General features: G+C 46.1%; 1 protein-coding gene and 1 long non-coding RNA gene across 5 annotated transcripts in view; one reads left to right on the forward strand and one right to left on the reverse strand.

Annotated features, from left to right (window-relative positions):
* Positions 1 to 3,202: 3,202 nt before the first annotated feature.
* LOC134170576 (uncharacterized) lies at positions 3,203 to 6,884 on the reverse strand. The gene is made up of 3 exons (XR_009967316.1): positions 6,217 to 6,884; positions 4,718 to 4,779; positions 3,203 to 3,814 (listed from the first exon to the last, which is right to left on the reverse strand). It is a non-coding gene; the product is annotated as an uncharacterized LOC134170576 (long non-coding RNA).
* A 4,478-nt stretch (positions 6,885 to 11,362) lies between these two features.
* Positions 11,363 to 21,817, forward strand: part of LHFPL3 (LHFPL tetraspan subfamily member 3) — a 251,707-nt gene continuing 241,252 nt past the window's right edge. For 2 of the 4 annotated variants that reach the window (XM_062632045.1, XM_062632044.1), the window contains exon 1: positions 11,474 to 11,990. In XM_062632045.1, coding sequence (XP_062488029.1) covers positions 11,522 to 11,990 — 469 coding nt within the window. In that variant the 5' untranslated portion in view covers positions 11,474 to 11,521. Of the gene's footprint in view, positions 11,991 to 21,817 lie in introns of all 4 variants that reach the window. The other 2 variants (XM_062632043.1, XM_062632046.1) reach the window with 2 other exon arrangements.

The following is a 21,817-nucleotide window of genomic DNA, read 5'->3' on the forward strand; positions in this document are numbered from 1 at the left end:
AGGTTTTCAGTACACGTTGTATTGAGCCAATCCAAGTCACTCAGAATATTTTGGACAAGATGCTACAAAACAGAGGATCATGTTCTTCAGCAAAATCAGAATGCTATCGCCCTTTCCTCCTATTGCCATTTAACTGGCAGGAAGTATGTTGGATAAAACATATACTGTGTAAACTCCTACTGTTTACTGATCATTGGCTTCATTAGTGTCCTGGGTTCAGCAGTAGCAGTCATTTTTTCCCCTTCTTGGTAGCTGGTGTAGTGCAGTGTTTTGACTTTCAGCTCGGGAACAGAGCTGATAACAAGCGATGTTTTGGTTTGGCCAAGGACTTTGTGAGCCTCATGCTCTGCCAGGGAAGAGGGGAAGCCAGGAGGAAGCAGAGACAGGACACCTGACCCAAACTGACCAAAGAGGTATTCCATACCACAGCACGTCATGCCCAGGATGTAACGGGGAGTTAGCCGGAAGGGCTGGGAGTCTGCAGGGTTGGAGGAGGTATCGGTCAGAGCTTGGTCGGGCTGGGGGGGCGAGTTATCGGTCGGCTGGTGGTGAGGTGTTGTATTCTCTTCCCTTGTTATTTCCTTTATCATTATTATCACTGGTGGTAGCAGTAGTGATTTGTGTTATACCTTAGTTACTAAACTGTTCTTATCTCAACCCGTGGGAGTTGCATTCTTTTCGATTCTCCTCTCCATCCCTCCGGGAGCAGGGGGAGGGCAAGAAAAGGGGGGGAAGTGAGCGAACGAATTACCTGGCTGGGTTTAAACCACGACAGTTCTTTTTTGGCGCCCAACGTGGGGCACGAAGGGTTGAGATAACAACAGATTTGACTGGATTAATAGTCACTCGTCACAATGCTGATTTATTGGGTCTCAGAGTTGTTTCTCTTGATCTCACAGCTTCAGAATGTTGTAACTTACGTAGAGCCGGTATTTGCTGTGATAGTGTTTATCAAGTGTGGGGCCTGGGCTAAGGTTCTTGTCTCACTGTGCTTTATGGCAATGGCTTGTAATACGGGTGGGCTCCAGCAGCAGGGCGGGACGGACGTGGCCGTGGACTTGTACCTGGCCGTCCGGCTGCTCTTCACCGGCCTGGCCCTCACCCTACTCTCCATCTTCGTGAGGCTGCGGGGAGCCGAGGGGGAGCGGCCCCGGGAGCCGGCGGCTGCTGAAGCGGCCCGGGAGAGCGGCCCCGGGGACCAAGCGGAGGCGGGAGCGGGGCCGGAGGCCGCGAGGGGACGGCTGCCGGTGGAGGAGGTCGGGGCGGTCGAGGAGAGGAAGGAAGCGGCTGCCGAGCAGCGGGAAAAGGCGGCGGAGGAGCCGAGCCCCGCGGAGGAGCCGAGCCCCGCGGCCGAGCCGAGCCCCGCGACCGCCGAGAGCGTTTCCCGGAAGCCGCCCGCCGAGCCCCAGGAGGATGCAGGAGACCACGCAGCATTTCCCAGCAAGGCAGAGGAGGAAGAGCTGGACTCAGGAAAAGAGAAGCTGGAGGTGGGAGAGCCGGCAAGCACAGCAGCTACACCAGCCCCAGTGACAAGTACAGCAGCTACACCAGCCCCAGTGACAAGTACAGCAGCATCAACTGAGAGTTCTGAAGGTTTTGAATGGCCTTTGGGCATCCTTGGGACCTGCCTGCTGATTGTGATGGGGATCAGCATGTTGGCACACACACAGGCTGTGTTCTACCCACGACCATTTTGTCTGATCTCAAAAGTTAAGCAGAGTCAGGTTTGGGTCTTGTCTGGGGTTAGACGAGGATATGGGGGGACCAAGAGGTTTTCCCCAAGGCTGGACAGCCAGGAGTGGCAGGGTGTGTGGGACAGTATGGGCAAGTATCTAGTCCACTGGGCCCCTCCAGTGCTTTGGAAGCATTGGAGATGGAAGGCAGCTGTATGGAGTCCCCAGCAACAAGCTGCAGAAACTGCTGAAGGGGACAGTGAATTATTTTGAGCCTGGTGGGCCCAATGCACTTCAGGCCATCAGAGCAGAGATGCAACACAGAGATGGACTCATGATCGAGGGGTGGACTTAGCAATGGACACTATTGCCCAGGTTATTCACGAGTGTGAACACTGCACACAGTCTCTCCTGCTCTGGAAGACTGTTACAAGAGATGGAGCCTGACATCATGGACCAGATGGACGCAGCAGCTTTATAGGGACTGGTCCATGCACTTAGATAAGAGTGATGGTATATTGAAAATGTGGGACGTGAGCATGACGTGAATGGTATGGAATAAGGGGTGGATAATGTCCTGGGTTCAGCAGTAGCAGTCATTTTTTCCCCTTCTTGGTAGCTGGTGTAGTGCAGTGTTTTGACTTTCAGCTCGGGAACAGAGCTGATAACAAGCGATGTTTTGGTTTGGCCAAGGACTTTGTGAGCCTCATGCTCTGCCAGGGAAGAGGGGAAGCCGGGAGGAAGCAGAGACAGGACACCTGACCCAAACTGACCAAAGAGGTATTCCATACCACAGCACGTCATGCCCAGGATGTAACGGGGAGTTAGCCGGAAGGGCTGGGAGTCTGCAGGGTTGGAGGAGGTATCGGTCAGAGCTTGGTTGGGCTGGGGGGGCGAGTTATCGGTCGGCTGGTGGTGAGGTGTTGTATTCTCTTCCCTTGTTATTTCCTTTATCATTATTATCACTGGTGGTAGCAGTAGTGATTTGTGTTATACCTTAGTTACTAAACTGTTCTTATCTCAACCCGTGGGAGTTGCATTCTTTTCGATTCTCCTCTCCGTCCCTCCGGGAGCAGGGGGAGGGCAAGAAAAGGGGGGGAAGTGAGCGAACGAATTACCTGGCTGGGTTTAAACCACGACAATTAGCCTTTTCATGCTAGTGGGCATCTGCAGCTACTTCCCGCATCACTGAATGCACACTTATTTTATGCAAAGAGTGTGTAACATTGCCAATTTCCCACTGTGAAAATCTTGATACTTTTTTTCAGAGCTATTAAAGTGTTGGCTCCACTCAACAGCTGTTTACCTTGGTACCACCATCAAGATGAGAAATGAGTTTGGGGCCAAAGATCATTTTGGCAGTAATGAAGTAAACACTTATTCAAATGACAGCCTGAGGCTAAAAACAAGGAGACATTCCAGAGGTCTGTTAGCATCGGGAGAAAGACTGAGAGACTACAGAAAGTGCTGTTTTATTTCTCAGGGGAAAGGGAAAATATATAACAGATTACATGAGAACTGTAATTTGTTGGGGGATGTTTCTGTTTCATCATTGGTATTAAATTTGATCATATGGTTAACACCATTAGCATCATCATCAAAAGGTAAAACTACAGATGAGATAGGAGTAGGAGTAGGAATAGGAATAGGTTAAAGACTACCTAGATGCACTCACTGATCCTGAAAATTACTGAGGGAATTGTAAATGTTACAGGCAAGAGGGTGAGGCAATATCATGGTATGCATATGGGATAAGTTTTAGAATATTAGAAAGATTACAAATAGACAAATACAGTGTCTTGTGTTTAGAAAAGGATGAGGGAGGAGTCTGAACATAAGAGAATAGAACTGAAGGAGTACAGATTGGTCTGCAAAGCTGTAACTCTTAGAATAATATAGAAATAAACAATGCTTTATATGAATACATGGAAGATAAAAGAGGGATGAGTAACACCTGACATGGACTTATTGAGGAACAATCTTGTCAAATTTAATTTATTCTGTTTTATTACAGGATAACTCGCCTTGTAGATAAAGACAAAGGTATAGGTGCCCTATATCTTGACTCTTCCAAGGCCTTTAATGCCCTCTTACATAATATTTTCATAGCCAGATGAGGAAAGGTTGTTTAGGTGAAGCTCCTGGAAGGTGAATGCATAGGTAGGTGGCAAGGAACACTTTAAAAAAGTAGCTACTCCTAGCTCACTGATAAATCAAATGTGTGTATCTATCTTTAGCAGTTCCACAAGAGTCCGCCTTATGTTCGGTGTTAGCCACTGCTATTATTAATGGCTTGAACAATGAAATAGGTTATATGCTTATTAAATCGCCAGATTCTATTAACCTAAGTGAGCTGCAAGCACTCTGGAGACTTACGCAGTTAAGTACTTAAGCTGTGCCCAGGTTAGTATAACTTGCTTGTCATCAGGGCTAATTAATCACATTAGCATCTTGCTAATGTGACTACACTGCTTGTGGTAGCTGCAATATCCCTGAATGGCACTGCATTATGCCACAGAGATACTCTGAAAGAGAGAAATTCCATACTTTCTCCATTTAATCTCCTTCCCCAGACCTGCTATAGGTCAAGATGGTGATTTACTAGCAGGTCACTTAGGTACATTTAAACATTTTACCATAAATCCTCCTGGAAACACAGCAGACTTAGTTGTACCATGTTGTATAATGCCAGGGTGAATGCTCACTTTGTACTAGAATATCATCTTGTGCAGCATCAAAATCTCTCTCTGCAGCTCCCAAGCTTCCTCTCCTCTATCCAAGTATTGATCACACCCTGCATGTTCAAAAGGCCTGCATAGTCCCTAATGCCTACACTAGAAGTATGGTAATTTTCCTGCTTTTCCTGAAAATATATTAGATTGCAGGAGGACTGTGAATCTAGCAGATCAATTCCAGAGGAGTTAATATCACCTACTTTTGCCTCCCCGTTGAATAGTTCTAAAATTAGAAACAATCAGAAGCTTTACACAGCATCCTAATTGGCTTGTCACTAGGGTAAAGCAACCGGCCAGATTCTGACTTACTGGAGATCAGAAGGTCCTTCTCTTGCTACATCCTCGCTGTTTTACCTTTCAGGAAGAAATATCTGGAAATAAATGTAATATATATTTAATTGAATTAGAATGTTAATCTATTTAGAGCTTCATTTTTTAACCAGTGTGAGGTATTTTCAGTCATTCTCCACTGTGAAAAAAAATTAACTGAAAACATCATAAATCACATCCTGACTGCAGTAATATTACCTTGTTAAGGGCAACGAAGGGACTCAGGCATTGGCAGGTACAATTTTGAAAGCCTCATCAATGTTATGATTATCAGCATAGAGTCCTTATTCAAATGATTGATGTTCATGGTAGTAAAGTTGCAGCCACCTGCACGATGCCTGGGGCTCTGGAGAGAAAAACCTAAAATGCATCTTATTGGCAGAAGAGTTTACATACTTAAACTAGGCTGGTCTAGAGAAACATATATAGGTCCTTCGCCATGTGAATTCCAGTCTAGGAGACATATCTTGATTAAACTTTTATTATATGAAAAACATGTCTAGACACCAGCCTTAACTGTACAGCTATCTTTGACGATGTACAGTATATAGCCTGCAGCACACTATTTCACAGTTCCTTTTGTATTGAATCTACTGACCCTCTGGCAAACAGCTGCCACAGCAAGAGAGGCGAAATCTCCATCACTTCAGGAGGAGTCTCTGATGGTGTCTCTGAATGGCACAACACAGCAAGCCACCTGAAAGCTCTGTCTGGGCTAATTAGCAGCACTGACAAGCAGGCTATGCTACTGAGGCAGAGAGCTGCATAGTGTGCTGTTGGGAGCGAGATCACTTGCTTAGAGAAGCCCTAAATGCTGCCATGCAGAAGGCTCTTCGCATTGTAAGATAGCTTAGCAGGCCCCAAGAGGCAGTACTTCTTGGTTGGCTGGGACTGGAAACTTTAGGTCCCAAGCTCCCAAGAGGCCCATTAAATGCTTCAGTTTAGCCAGTGTGTTTCAGAGCTGTTCTGCAACCCCTCCAAGTTGGAGAGGCTGAGGGAAGAAAGCTGAAGGAGGTCTTAGCCGAGCTGTATGTCAGAGTGCACAAAGACTTATTCTCCACTATGGATCTTAATAGCTATGTTCCCACTTTCCCTGTACTTGCTTCATCGGGTTCATCTGTGCTCCCACCTGTTTTACCCTCCAACTGCCACTGTTCCTCCCACTTCTTTGCAGAGAAGCCTATCCTGGATTATGAAGTCCAATCTGCTGTCACAAGGACTCCTGCTACTTAATCCCTTTCCCATGCTTTTCTTTCTTTTAAAGGCCGATGGGATCTTTTCTTCCTTTCAATCTTTGCTTCCACATACATCCCAGGTGCTTCTCACCTCCCTCACATCCTTTCCCTTTCACTGCAGCCATGGCTCCTTGCCTAACCACCAGTCTCCCACTGTCCCCCTCTCTGTTTACTGAAGTAGACTCTGTCACTTGCAGCCAACTGCCTTGGTTCAGGGTACATTTTGGAATATGTGACTTTTACCTGATGATTGCAGGAGTATATCGACTCCTGCAGCCTGCTTGTGATGCAGCTCCAGCAGGGTCATGCTGTGCTTCCTGGCTCTGCCCTGCTTTATGGGTGCCCTGCAGGACTCCTCCTCTGCTGTCACCAGTAAGAACAGGACTAAATTCAAGAGAAGTGGGGCAAATATTCTAAATTACTCACATTTTAAGGTAAGCCTAAATCAGACCATTTCTGGCTGAAATACTGACAGCAGCAGCAGTTTTTCTGACACTGATAACAGTAATTCTAGCCATCCCTTTGCTATGCCTCTTCCACAGTTGTAAACACTGCAGAAATAGAAAGAAATGCCATTTCCCACTCCCTGGAAAGGAACATTTCACCAGTGCAGCTGGGCCCCAGGGGGCAAGAAAGCCAAAATGTGCAGAAACTATAATAAAAAAGACATCATATAGAAGTTAATGCTTTTTGATAGACAGCAAGAGCTCATCATTGGTGAGGCAGTTGGTTGCCATGGCGACAGGCTGCACACCAGGGCTGCCCGGGCTCCCCGCACTCCCACCAGAAGGTCTCTAACAGGGAATCACTCCCTTGCTCAGAAATCACTCCCCTGCTCCAGAAGAACATACCCGCGGCTGCTTGCAGCCAGCTCTTGAGACAAGGGAAAAACTGATTTGGACTGACGCATGTTTAAGATGCTATCTACCAGTGCTGGCACCCGGTGAAGCTGTAATGAAGCCCGAAACATGCTTAGGTTACCTTGGTCATCAGTGAAATGGCACAAAAAATCCTACTTGGCCTTTAGCATTGTCCCAGCTTCAACTCATACTGAATGCAGGAAAGGGGGGAGTGGAGACTTTCTCCTTCTTCAGCTTTTGTTTTGGTTAGCATTGTCCCAGCTTCAACTCATACTGAATGCAGGAAAGGGGGGAGTGGAGACTTTCTCCTTCTTCAGCTTTTGTTTTGGATGTCCACATGTCCTTGGACACCTCAAGACTACCATGACTTTGCCTTCCTACTCTTCCAGCCAGAGGACTGAGGTCTGTCCAAATTAGAGGATTTTGTTCTTTGGATGTACCCATATCAGTTGCATTAAATGGTTATAATAGTTGTATGTAGCTATTTAAGTGGACTCAGAGTGAAATTACTAGCTGTTGGCAGGCATTGGGTGAATGTGATAGCCAGTGAGTGATAACCAAGAAACCCGGGAGGAAAGTCCCAGAGTGCCCATGTAGTCATTCTTCCATGCAGCTACAGACATGTTAGGCAGACCCCTCAAGCAGGCTGGGAAAAAAAAGCCTCCAAGGCAGAGCTGCATTTTATGAGGGCTGGATGGGGGAAACTGCTCAGAGGGAGGGCAGGATGCAGCTGTGTGCCTGAAAGGTGTACCTCCCCCAGGTTTCCCTGTTTGTGACATGGTGCGTAAGAACATGGGTAAGCATGTTCTCATGTATTCTGTTTTTCCCCAGTTCCCTCAACTGTCACCCTAACAGGGTCCAGCCCCACCAAAACTGATCATTCATTGCCACACACCTGTATGGCTATTTATTCATTAGTACTTAACTTCCTACTACCCCATTCCCTCCTCACAGGCATCCTTCTCTTTTGGGTAAGTCCTCTCTTTCTAGCTCTTCTCCAGCCATGCACTTACTCCTTCTCTCCACTCTCTCTTAATTTCCCACCACATGAATGCCCAGATGTGCATTTCTTGCCAGACATTGCCCATGGCCCAGCAAATGCATTCATCTGTCGTTTCTAACCCACTGTATCCAAAGGTTTTCCCAGTACAACACACAGTCCTTACCCGTAGCACTCCAAACAAAATGTTTAAGCAGTTCTCTACCACTGCAGATAACTGACTAGTTCCAAAGAGAAATGCTGTGATTAGAAACATTAACCAAATAATAAGCTTTTATTTTGTGCTTTGCATGATAATCTATATATATATAACAAATCAGCACATTTGTTGTCAGATAAAATGATCAATAGTAAGTTCCAAGCCAATTTGGGGCACAAAGTATACTTTGAAATATTTTATAAAATCTCTTTAAACTTGCTTATTTTAGCCACATACACAAAAATGTTTTTAAAAACAGTATTATGGATGTAAAATCCAGCATGGAAGAGGATGAGCCAAAAAAAGAGCTGTCTGCCAATTGATTTACACCCGTTTTGTTCTGTGTTGTGTGCTCACATGCTGATTGGTAAACAGGGTCCTGCCTTATCAGGCACCTGAGACAGCATCTGCTGTCCAGAAAGATCAGGATGATGAGAATCCTGTTTCACCTGTTGAAGAAACCTTTGGTGAAAATCCTGCCGTAAGACCTGGATTTTTTTAGATGAGACTAGGCTGCAGCCACAGGGCTGTGTCCCAGTTAATGTCCAGAGAGAAAAATAGTAGAGGTACAACAGGGTTGTTGGAGAGAAAGGATAATCTCGCGAGGATTAAGATGATGAAAGCTTTCCTGAAGAGCTGGAGACTATCCCTGTTTGTGCCACAGAATTCTTCTGTGGTGCCAGGCAAGATGCTTAAAACTTTTAATAGATGAGCAGCAAGTCAGTACAGCTCCTTCTGAGGCTTCATCTACAGAACTGCTGCAACCAAAATCCATGTGAGTTCTGCTTTGAAGAATGAAGTCCCAGCTGCCTTTTAAGTGTTCTGTCCAGAATATACCCTCAATATACCTCTCATAGAGACATGGTATTTTCTAATATTATAAAGCACAAATGTAATTGTGATAAGAACCATAAAAACACCTCCTGACCCTGTCTTTGGGTATTCTCAAGAAATCTCTGGTACCAAAGAGTGAGACTAGAGGAGTCAAAGCTCTAGAGGTATGCAACGGGAATGATTCATGTGTCCCCCAAAACAGGCATCTAGTACCACTTTCTAGTGCCTCTTTGGTATCAGAGGCCAGAAAGGACATCCTAGGACAACCAAACCAGCCACTGCCTGGACACAGGCAACTGCGTCTTCTTTGCCACACACTTTTACTCAGCTTGTGAGAAGAATCCTAGTTTCTTCCTCTACTTCTGGCCTTTTGCTTTCTTGCTTCCATATTTCCCTACCCCAGACTTGACTCTCTTTCACTGGCTTCTCCTCCAATCTCACTATTTCATCCTCCTCAGCTCCCTTGGCCCATTTCTTCTGCCAAGCACATTTCTCCTCTCCTGGCTCCTTCCCAGGTCCGTATATTTTCCTCCTGCCATACTAATGCCAGGTTTCATCTTCTTTGTGTGCACATTCACAGGCACATCATCCACTAAACTGGCCACTTGGCCCAAACCCCTTCCCCACTACCTCCCCTTTTCTCTCAGAACTTCTTGCCAAGGAGGCTGGCACTTCACTCCAACATCCATCCCTATATTGTTTGTCTTGGGCAACTTCAGGCCTCCTCCTGCCTTCTAGGTCTGGATTGTATTGTCTTCACCTCCACACTCAATGGCCCCTTAGAGGACAGGAAAGACAGGCAGCAGCCCTGGGGCCCAGGTAGCCTCTGCCAGGGGAAAACAGGACGGAGCATGGAAGGGAAAGGCCATCACTCCTCTGCTGCTTGAGGCTGGAACAAGTTCAGTTGCTCTCTGAAGGCAGTGTATGAGCAGTCTGGTCACGTGCAGCAACTGCAGTAGGAGCACGGTGAGGCAGTGGAGCATACACAGGCACCTCTGTCAGCGATGGACAAAGAACACTCAGTGGTTGCAAAATCTCCAGGAATTTTAGCTGTAGTTTGCATGCTTGGACCCACCTCCCTAAGAAAGTGAGGCAAGCGTCAGTACTGGGGGCACACACTGCTCTCGCTGCCTGTGCCTTAGGAATCCCATGCCATGTGTGCCACGCTACTGCCCTCCAAGAGAGGAGCGCTCCCGCATGCAGGGCAGTAACAGCATCACTGCACCGAGGCAGCTCCCTTGTGCTCCCACCCTTCAGCAGCTGCTTCCAAAGCTCTGACTCTGTTCCAGACATGAGTATGGGGTCCCAAAACCTGCTGTCAGGCGCTGCCCCTTCCTAGCCTCTCTGCAGTGCACTGGGGGAGGGCTGGCATGCTCTCTGCGTTGGCTGTGCCTAGTTTTTGGCAGAAATCAAGTTTGGTGAGAAATAGATGGAATTTCATTTTCGATAGTGGTTTCCACAGGAATCTTCCCTCCTCGCAGCCCCTGACGAGCGCTAATATTCAATTGAGTGCAGCCCTCTGCCGGCGCCGAGCAGAGCCTGCTGCGGCCGAGGTGGCTGCTCGCTCTCCAGCACCTGCTTCTGCTCCATTCCGGGCGAGGACAACCCTGAGAGCACTGTGTGTATGTGCCACCGATTACCGCTGTTAACTCAGTCTCAGCGCATAGGTCGGGGACTGCAAATCCAAGTGTCACTGGCATAGGAATGATTACTACCAGATGCTAATTGCTCATTAATATATGCTAATCACTGCTGCATGCCAAAACGCTCAACGCGCCGAGTGCCAGGCCAAAGTCACTGGGCTGGAGCGGAGCTGCTGTTCTCCACCAGTGCCACCTCACCCACCCTCAACAAGAGCCTCATGGTGGTCTTCTCCATGGCCGCCATCCCACCTCCCGAGGTGAGGAGCAGTCTCTGATGATTTCTGCTCCCCGGGTTTAGGACTTTACCCCCACGCGGTTTGCTTCAGCAGAGACAAGGGTCTCATGGCCCGCGGCAGGAGGCGCTGCTCGGGCGGGGGGGCGCAGTGGCAGCCCCCGGCTGAGAACGGGTCGATGTTTTGTGAGGGAACAGAAAACCGCACACACAGGTTTTAAACTTCAGAATGCGCTGCCCGAACACTGCCTCCCAGAACACGCAGTATGCGCAGCGCCGGGACCAGCTTCACCGCCCAGCCGCTGCCCGGGCCGGGAGCCCGCCGGACGAGGGGCTGAGGGGAGGCCACGGCTGCAGCACCCCCCGCCGCCGCAGGCTCGCCTTTCCCGCCCTTCCCGCCCCTGCCTCTCCTCAGGGACGGCGCCTCAGCCTTGTGCCCCTCACCCCTGCGTTGTTGCGCGGGGCGGCCCCGCCGCTGCCGCTGTGGCGGCTGTCGCCCAGCGCGGAGCCGCGGGCGGCGGCGGGAGGGCGGGCTGCGGGGCGGGCGGTGCGCGGTGGCCGGCAGCGCTGCGCCCCGATAGGCGGCGGCGGGCCGTGCTGGTGCGGCCGCTGCCGGTGCTGCTGCTGGCGCGGAGCCGCTGAAGCCCGGCGGAGGGGCTCGCTGGCTCTCGCACGCAGCGGCGGAGCGCTTCGCGTCGAGCGGAGCCAGCGGGGAGGAGGAGAAGGAGGAGGAGAGGAGGAGGAGGAGGAGGAAGGGGAGGGGGGATCTTCTCGGCGAGGATGCCCGGAGCGGCTGCAGGGACGGCGGCGACAGGAGCAGGCTCGTCAGGAGCGGCAGCAGCGGGGATGCTCCCAGCTCAGGAGGCGGCCAAGATCTACCACACCAACTACGTGCGGAACTCGCGGGCCATCGGCGTGCTCTGGGCCATCTTCACCATCTGCTTTGCCATCGTCAACGTGGTGTGCTTCATCCAGCCCTACTGGATCGGGGACGGCGTGGACACCCCGCAGGCGGGCTACTTCGGGCTCTTCCACTACTGCATCGGCAACGGCTTCAGCCGGGAACTCACCTGCCGGGGCAGCTTCACGGACTTCTCCAGCCTGCCCTCGGGAGCCTTCAAAGCCGCTTCCTTCTTCATCGGGCTCTCGATGATGCTCATCATCGCCTGCATCGTCTGCTTCATCCTCTTCTTCTTCTGCAACACAGCCACCGTCTACAAGATCTGTGCCTGGATGCAGCTGACCTCGGGTGAGTGGAAGCAGCGGCTCCGTGGAGGGGGGCTCGGTGCCGCTCTGCCCTGCCCTGCCCGGCACTGCCCAGGCTGGCCCCACGGGGGTACAGGCGGCGCTGGGGAAACTTGCGGCCGCCCGCGCCGGCAGGGGACAGGGAGAGCGGCGGGGCTGGGGGCGCGTTCCGGGGTGCCCCGCCGGGGCGGTGGTGCTGGGGGGGAGCGAGGAGCATCATTGGCGTTGAGGAGCGGTGCCGGTCCCCGCCCCCCCCACCCGCGGGGGTATCGGGCGTGGGCCAGGCTCAGGCTCAGCCCAAAGCGCCCGAGGAGCTGGAGCACCCGTAGAAATTGTCCGGTTTCGGCCTCCGAACCGACCCGTGCGCATCAAAAGGCCCCGGGGAGGGCTGGCGGGCAGTGGCAGCCCCACGTTGTCCTCCAGCGCTTGGGCTGGAGCTTAAAGGTGACGAGAAAATGGCAGTGGGGGCCGTGCGGACGCTTCGAGCAGGTGATGGTGGGTGAAGGAAACTGCCAGCCTGTTGAAGGTTAGCGCTGAGCCCAGGTTTCCACCTGGTCAAGGCAGAGCCCACTTCGGTTCAATGGGAGGGCATGGAGAGGTCTTTTGCTGGCCAACTGGAAGGGCAGGTGAGGTCACTGGAATTTACATGCATGAGTTTTGGCTGGGGTCTGTTCCCCCACTTCACAGGGACTTTTTTCAACTGCGCATTATGAGTTTAAAGAAAACAAAATTCATTTCAGTTTCTGGTTTTGACTCGAAGGTTTCCTGATTTCATTTGCCTTTCCCCATCACATCTAGTGTCTCCCTGGGGGAAGCCGATGATAAAGAAGAGGGAGAACACCAGGACATCCCTTTTTGCATTTCCAACACAGCTTTCCTTTTGAGTTAGTACAGAACTGGTGATTTGTGTGCAGCTGGGAGACAGAGGAGGAGAAAAGAATTGTCTGTAGACTTGAGATAGTAATAAAATCAGCTGTAGTGTGATAGAAAATATTAATTCTTCAATAATTTGGGAAAAAAAAAAGAAGTCTAATATCAAATCATACCTTCTACTTGTCCTCATGATAAAACCCTGACATTGAGAAGTTTTGGCTTTGTAAGAGCAAGCTGTTTGGGAAACAGAGCAAAATGTCTCCTAAATAGTCTCACAATCACTTTTTCAGTCCCCTTAATTGACCTACATTCATTTCAGTTTCTGAGCAATAATTCTTCTGGGTTGTTTGCTGAGCAGCTTCAGTGCTCTTCAGTTTGCCTAGTCCATGAGGCTTAGTGGAAATTTCTGGTTTGTATGAAGCAGCTTTAACTGCTTTTCTCTGCGATGCTGTTTTTAAGTGTGTTGCATATATTTTCACGCTGTTTCTGTCACTTAAGTTTCTGTATGGTTTCTTTCTTTATCACTTGGGGGTTGATCTGCAGTCACCTGAGGTTCATAGATTTTTCTCTGACTCCAGCAATAGTAGCTTTGGGCTCTTCATCTCTGCATTGGGAATCCTCTTTGGTGCTGGTGGTTACTTTGTCTGCTGAGTAACATGCATTCTGATATGGTCTTATTCATTGTACGCTGTCCTGTCACTTGGCTCCAGGCAGAATAAACTCTTCCATGTTTGGACCACTGATGTCTTCTCTGCTCCATTAAGGACTTCTGCTTTCAGCTGTCTCCTCTTCTTACGGCTCTGCTAGTTAAAAGTGACATGAATATTCACTGGTTTGGTGTATCCTCAGCCTGGTTTGTTCATGTCCAGTATACAGTGGAAAAAAGCAATTTCCAAATCCGTTACACCTTCCAACATCAGAGATAATGGTACTTTATTTATATGGTTCCACTGCTTCATGCCAACAGAAGTGCAAGGCAGATAAAAATGAACCAGATTCCTTTACTGCATTTCTGCATGGGTGAAGAATAATGTTTAGAAACCACTGCATGCAGCTGATATACAGGAGCCCAGCCGGTCCACACCATGCTGCACGTGTGCGGGTGTGACACTGAAGATATGTTTTCAGGCAAAATAACACAGAATTTTTATCATCTCCAAAGCTAGTAGAGGCACTGTTGATATTAAAAGTCAACAAAAGAAGTTTTACATCAGCAATGGAATCATTTTTCAGACTGCTTACCTCTAAAATTAAAATATTAGGGGAATAGATGTATAGCCAAGTGATTATTGGCCACCTTTTCTGGTTTGTACATGAACGCCCTGCAAGAACTGGAGCAACACTGGTGTTGAAAGAGCCTGACTTTGTTGTTTGCTGAATGTTGTACCTTAATTCAGCATTTACCTGACTCTTCATTTATGTATTAGCCAAAAAAAAAAAAAAGTTTCCTCAAAGGAAGAAAAAGCTATCAGAAAATCCATGTTGGTTTGGGTTGCATCCTTTGAAGAAGAAAGCAAAGGTGGTGAGACAGAAGGAAAACTTAGAATGTGCAGGGCAAGAGAGTTGTAACGAGTTCTGACACCTTTTCTATGAGCTATATGACCTATCTCCATTATTATTTTACTGTTCTGACCATATTAAGTAATAAGCTTAAGATGCTTATCTCACAGATAACAGTATAGTAATATCATCTACATAAGCATATAGATCTGTGTTCAGTTCTCTAAACTTGAAGTTGTAAAATAAAGAAGTATGTGAGTATAGCTTTGATTTTGCTTATTATTAGTAGCGTTAGCATTCAGTTAGATCATATAAGAATACTTCAGATTTATGTGATTTAAATCTCCTTATAAGCCAGTTTTTCACCATGGGATCGTGCTTGGTTTGGGATTGCAAATAAAAGCTTAGGAGCTAATTTCTTTTAAAAAAGGCTTTGATCACATTCTGTCCTGCATGAGTCATTATAAATTGTCAGCATGATACAGCTCTTGTTTTGAAGAGGTGTTTTTTAAATAAGGAAATGATAAACAGTATCTCGGACACATGCATTTTCAATCCTTGTTGCTGTCTAATCATGTCTATGACATGATTAAGCAGAAAAATCCTCAGAAAAAAAGCTATTTCCTTCGTATATGTAAGGCCAGCATACATTTGACTCCCTTATGATTTTGCCATGGCTTAGGCTGCTTTTCTTGGTCCTTGTGCATAATGCTGTAAGGGTGCACTTGATATCTTGAGAGGTAGTGTTGGCAGTCTTGTTCTCCATCCCCTAGCCTCCCCTTCGTCAGTTCAAAATGATACGTATGAACACTTACCTGATCTGAACAGCGGCATGAACACAAACACTAGTGACAGCATTAGAAATGAGGTATTATTGCTCTTTACTGCCCTACATCTAGTTTGCAAGAAACCTCACAAATAAAGATAATGCTTGACATTTATTCCTTTTGTAAGTTAAATAAAGTAAAGGTTTCAGTTCTGTCATTGTGACTTTTTTCATTTTCAGACATTTATCATTACTTATTTCTGCATTCAACATTGCAAGTTACAGGAAAGAGAAAAGCAGAGAAAGTGAAAGAAAGGCATAAAAGTGTCCCATGGACAAGTAGAATGAAACCCATGTACATGTTTTTCAGGAGATGCGTGAGTCCATGCCCACAGTAAGAGGACAGTTGAAAAAACACCAACATAAAACCTTGTACTTTGTCAAACCAGAGGCCCGTCTAGTCCTGTGATGTTGAGCAGTGGTCTCTAATGTGCACCCATGAAGTATCAGAGCAGTAAAAGGACAGTTTGCCCTCAGTACTCTCTCTCCTCCAGCGCTTCTGTTCAGGAACTTCTGGGATAACTCCTGGCATTTAAAAGCTTTTGCTGGAATTTCTTTTTTATTACTTTGGTTACTTTTTGAACCTGTGTAAACTTTTAGGGGTTACAGTGCCCCAGAGCAAGGAGTTCCGCAGCTTAATACATGTTGTGTGAAGATTCAGTAGGGATTTTTATGTTTTAAACTTGCCCATTTCATTTGATTTCCCCCACCTCATGTTAGAAGAGGCTGTAAACAGGGGACTCCCAGACACTTTGCCTGTCCTGGTCCTGATTATACCTTTGCTGTATCCCCTCAGCTATCTGCTTTTGAGACCTGATGAATCTTTGGCTTCTTAGTTGTTCCTTAGTTGTTAGGTTTTACCATAAATGTGATTATCCCTGCTGCCCTGCCTACAGCCATGTCCAGTCTACTGTATCCTTTCAGAGGCAGTGGGACCAGAACTGCATGCAGTATTCAAGATAGACAAACTAGCCATTTATACAGTGGTATAATACTCTCTCATTCTTTGTTACTTTCCAAGTAATTTCTAATACTCACTTTTTTGCTGTTAGTAAACAGTAGACTAATGTTTTCACAAAGCTATCTATTACAACACTAAGATCTCAGTCCTGAAGTAGTAATGGAGCTTGGAGCTTGGAGCTCCATTACCTTGGAGCACATCATTTTGTTAGATATTTTCCCCTCAAAGAAATGACTTCATATTTGTTTATCTACACTGACTTTAATTTGCCTTTTTATTGCCTAATCACTCAGTATTGTAAAGTCTTTTGTCATAGTCAGCCCTTATCTTAGCTACCCTGAATGAATATCAGCAGCTAAGTTTGTCACCTCACTATTTATCCTGTTTTCCAGCTCATTTATAAATAAGTGAGCAGCTCCCAGGTTCCAGCACAGATCCCTGCAGGACTCCACCATTGACCTCTCTCCACTTGAAAAATTGACAGTATTCTCCTACCATCTGTTTCTAATTATTTATCCTTGCAAGGACGTTTATTTTTATCCTCTGGGAGGTTAGTTTTTTTTAAGACTTATGTATGACAGATTCATCAAATGTCTTTTGGAAATCCAATGCGACTTTGTTAATAAAAATTTCCATGGTATGCATTACTTTTTACTTCTTTGGAATTTTGTGGAAAATGACTTAAAATATACGTGTTGATCCAGCCTTACTCCCTTCCTTTCATCACACAAATATGCCGTGTTTGTGCACGTGCTGGCATACTCTGTTGTTGCCTTTCATAGTTCTTACCAATTTATGTGGTACAGGTGCCAGTCTTTCTGTGATTCACCAGGTTTTCCCTGGATCTGTTTTAAACTAGTTTTAAAAACTGTTTTCATATTACTCAGTTGCTAGCTCTTTGGAGCCAAAGCAGCCATAAGGGAGAGGTTATTAGATGTCACAGTTAAAAGTTCATTTGAAACAGGGAGCTGTTTCAGAATGAAAAGGTGAAATTCTTCATGGCAGCTGTGTGCTGTGTTGTTTGCCTTTATACTTGAAATCAGTCTGCAGGACCAGGTGACTTTTATATAAGAGTCTTAAAAGGCTTGACCTTGATGCTCTCAGGGCCTTTGTTGCTGCTGTTTGTCAGATCTTGCTACAGGGGTAAATTCCAGAAGGCTAGAAAAAAAAGAAGTCTTGTGCCAGTGTTTGAGTAGGGTGTATAGTGAATTCAGGCAAGGACCTTGTTTGTAGCCTTGGTATCCCTAACAGTTAGTTGGGAGGGTAATATACATTTATGGCTGCTGAACTTTGCAGTTGGCACAGAAATTGTTTTATAAATTATAGTAAGAATAGCTAATTCCATAGACTGTTTTAGATATCTTAATAATCTGGGCTTGCTTCAACAGCCTGTATTTTTTAGTACACCCAATGCAGTATAAGACTTCTGGGGATCAAGGTGTAGGAGGTGTCCTACTGATGGGAGAATTATGGAAATTATGTGTTATGGAAAACAGTTATTTAGAAGAGAAATTAGAAGCTGTGGTAGATGGGCATCCAAAGTGAGCTCTCACTGCAGTGCTGCATTTAAGCCTAATGTGGTCCCTAAATATGTATGTGAAAAATGGGACTGTTGTTGCCCACAGCGGTTCCCATTCTGTCCAGGTCAAACATCTGTCAAGACTCACTTTCAAGTATAAAGCAGAAAGGATTTCAGGACTGATTTAAATAAATGAAAGCAGAAGAACTAAAAAGATGAATTTCCTTGCTATTCAAAAGAAGATTAAAAATTGACAGATTATGGCATATGAGGACCTTCCGGGGGAGATTTCAAGTCATGCAGTGCTCCTTAACTTGACAAATGCTGTGTTTGGAAGCTGAAGTTACACAAATTTGCATTAGCCATGAGGTATATACATTTGTAGCCTGTTAAGTTACATTTGTTAATTATCTTTACAGTGGTTTCTTCTTCACTTGAAGTCTTTACATGAGATTGAGTGCCTCTTTCTAAAAGGCATGGTCTAACTCCCCAGAAGCAAAGGACCTTAACCCACGCTGCTGCCAGCTTTTGTTCCCTCCATGTACCCCGGCTGTAAAGTGAGAGGCACACAGGAGGCCAAAGGGAGAGGAAGGGAAGTCCAGGAACATTGAGCAGGTTTTTGAGCTGGGTTTCAGCATTGATGCCGACTTTAATAAGAGCATTAACACCCCCACCCCGTAGCAGGGTGATGTGACTGAGGTCTGTGAGCAGTGGTGGGTATCAGATCCCAGGGAGAAAATTCTGAAAACACAGGAATACTGGGGGTTCTGACCATGGTAAAATGCAGATTGCCTTCACGTCTTTGTGAAATGGGGTGCTGGAGCTGTGCATGCAGGCAGGGAGCAGGGAAAGAGCTGAGTGCTCTTCTTGTCAGTGTACTGACTGCCTCATCCAGCCTGTAAGGACTCTCCTAATTCAGGAGGGCCTGGTGCAGGTGCCGCTTTTTCCCAGAGGAGAATTCATGCTGCCAATATGATTTTCTCTGTTCAGATCCAGAAGAAAGTTTCCCTTAGGGCTTAAGAGAGATCTCCAGGGCCTCCCTCATTCATGACCTGGGAGTATCCCATGGTAGCCTCTGCTCTGCTTCTGTCACGCTGGCTGCGATGAATATTACTATACTGGTTTGGGAAGTGCTTTTGTCCTAATGTGAATTGGAAGGGTAGCTGGGTAGGTTGGAAAGGTGAAGAACTGAAGGCTTTATCCGGGAGCTGTGTGTGAAAAAAGTGATGGGGCTGTGCAGCCTTTTCAGTGTCATTACATTGTTTGAAGTAAACATTTTCATGTATTTCATGCTTTGGCTATAAAAATGAAAGTAAACGGTATGTGCTGTGAACAGTGGAAATGAGGAAAGAATGCTGTGCCTCAGACTCCCCCCTCCAAGTCATTACTTTCCCTAAATACCCTGTGGCCACAATACTGAAAGTCCTCTCCTGCATCGTGTCATCCCTTGCTTTCAGTAGCTAAACTGTCTGACTCCTCACAGGCTCTTCATCTGTGTAGTTGACAGGGACACACCATGTATTATAGCTGTCAGAAAGCTATTTGTATGTTGATTTGATGTCCTCAAGTTGCCACTTAGATTTGTTAAAGAATAAACTATCCCTGTCTTTCCACTGGTGGGAATTTGGGATACTTTCTGCTCTGCCCAGGCACCAGGTTTTTCACAAAACTTGCAGAAGTTTAGTATCTTGGAGCCTTGTGGTATCAGTCAAATGTGCTTGAGATTGGTCATCAGGCTCAAAATGACACAGCAACATCAGTTGCTAAACCTGGCTAAAATGTATCATGTAAGAAGTGTATATCATTTATTTGTATGAGTGATTTGAGATTTTGATAGCAAAACTCATTTTTGAAGGATAAAGGTGTTTTGGGAATGGAGAAGAGATATTTTATTTTGTTTTAGAGTGTAATAAAAATTTCACCATCTTGTAACTCTCCCAATTGCCTTTTATGAACATCCTGGGGACTGTGGTCCACTGTTTGAAAAACACTAAGATACCAGAATAGTTAGATGTAAAAGGAAATGCATGAAGTTATTCAGGGAATTTGAGGACAAATTTCATTTCACTGGAAATAAAAAAATGTATGGAGGGAAGAAAGGAGGGGAGAAAGAAACTGGGAGAGAATGTAAATGAGGAGAGTACCACCTATTGAAATGTGAGGAGCTGAGAACTTGAATGCTGTTTGGAAAGAGAAATGGGAGTGGGGTTTGGAAAGCAGCTGGTGTTGGTGCAGCTCTACTTTCTTGTACCTGAAGGGGCTTCACATAGGATATGGCTGCTGCTGAGTTCTTTCCAAAATTCCTTCTGAAAGTTTGTTAAAGAAAATTCCTATATGGGAAAATGAAGCCAGGAAGAGGAGAAATGTGGATATTACCAGCAGTAGAAGTCGCAGAATAAAAGAAGGCTAGATTTCAAACACTAAGGTTATTTTACCTTTTGAGAAGTGAACCTTTTTAGCACTGTGGTATAAACAGCATTAGCTTTGATCTTGCAAACACAAAGACAGCAAACATATCAGAATAGAAAATCTGTGGTGTGATCAGACAGTGTGGACTCAATATTTGAAAACTAACAAGATCTAGCTGTGTGGAATGGCAGGGTCACAGTAGTGAGGCATCACAAAGGGAAAAATAAAAACATTTCTGCTCAGAAATGGTGAAATGAAAACACGAAATGAACAAGCCTGAGAAGTCTGCAGAATTTGATAACATCGGTCGCTATCAGCAGTGTTAAAAATGCAGTGACAGCATGACAGAATGAATAGCTGGAATATGCATTGCTGTGTAGAACAGTGTGCAAATCCCAATTACTAAGAGAGAATTACACCTAGAATCCTTAAGAAGGGGAATATAATAGACCTCAGGATCTGCCTATTCTAAGAAAGACATTATCTGTCTTCACGCTGGCATTCGGAGGTGCAGAAGACTTGAAACAAGCTGGCCTTGTAATGAGAAGGTCGTATGTAACGGGGGAAAAGGTTCCTTTATTTTCTTCTTGAGAAGACAGATGCAAATTTATGAATTCCATTGATTTTAAAAGGTGGCTGATGGCCTCTGTTGAGAGCCTCTTTGACACAAGCACATCATGTGCTATTTCGGAGAATATTATTCAATCAAGTAATTGAGACTGCATCAGAAGAAGAGAGCTGCCGAATAAATGGTTTGAAATAAATTATTACAAACAGTTGATGAGTTGTCACACATTCCACTTATTTGTCTGGTTATCTTTCAGATAGGAAAAATTTATAGAGAAGAAAGCTAGACATGCTGTACTTGGAAGGTCAAAGACAAATATTCTGAGTTGAGAGGTTTAGAAAATGCTACTTCTGAAACCTAGACAGGTTCTTTTGTTTACTGCTAAAAGTCAAAAGTCATGCACCTTACTTGTAGAAGTTCATTGAATAAGGTGAGTGATCTCCTGTGATTAACATAACCAGAATGTGACTGGTACTGCCATGGTAGACTGTACCTCTGTAACCTCCACCCTACAGTACTTTATTTGTCATGATGAACTTTATGTGCAGCTGAAGTGTGAGTAAAATAGGACAAGGTCTCTTAAGATCAGGGAAGATTTTAGCAGGAAGGAGAGGAGGGCTGGCCATAAGCAGTGTATTTTCCTCTTGTCTGACCTCCTGCCTCTTCCTCTGCAATAGCAGGCTTCTGGAGTGGCTGCAGAAAAGCAAATGCTCCTCTGCTCTTTGTAACACAGAGTCTCTTGATGGGGACAAGGGGAGTCTTGAAGAGGGTTGTTTTGTGGCAGCCCAGATCATAGAATCATAGAATCATATAATAGTTAGGGTTGGAAAGGACCTTAAGATCATCTAGTTCCAACCTGCCTGCTATGGGCAGGGATACCTCACATTATACCATGTCACGCAAGGCTGTGTGCAACCTGGCCTTGAACACTGCCAGGGATGGGGCAGCTACAGCTTCTTTGGGCAGCCCATTCCAGTGCCTCACCACCCTTACAGTAAAGAATTTCTTCCTTATATCCAATCTAAACTTCACCTGTTTAAGTTTTGACCCATTACCCCTTGTCCTGTCACTACAGTCCCTGATGAATTGGCCCTCTCTTGGCATCCTTGTAGGCCCCCTTCAGATACTGGAAGGCTGCTATGAGGTCTCCACGCGGCCTTCTCTTCTCCAGGCTG

Source organism: Pezoporus occidentalis, unplaced genomic scaffold, assembly GCF_034315485.1.
Source record: "Pezoporus occidentalis ecotype Australia unplaced genomic scaffold, CSIRO_AGI_Poc_V1 ctg38, whole genome shotgun sequence".
NCBI lineage: Eukaryota > Metazoa > Chordata > Aves > Psittaciformes > Psittacidae > Pezoporus > Pezoporus occidentalis.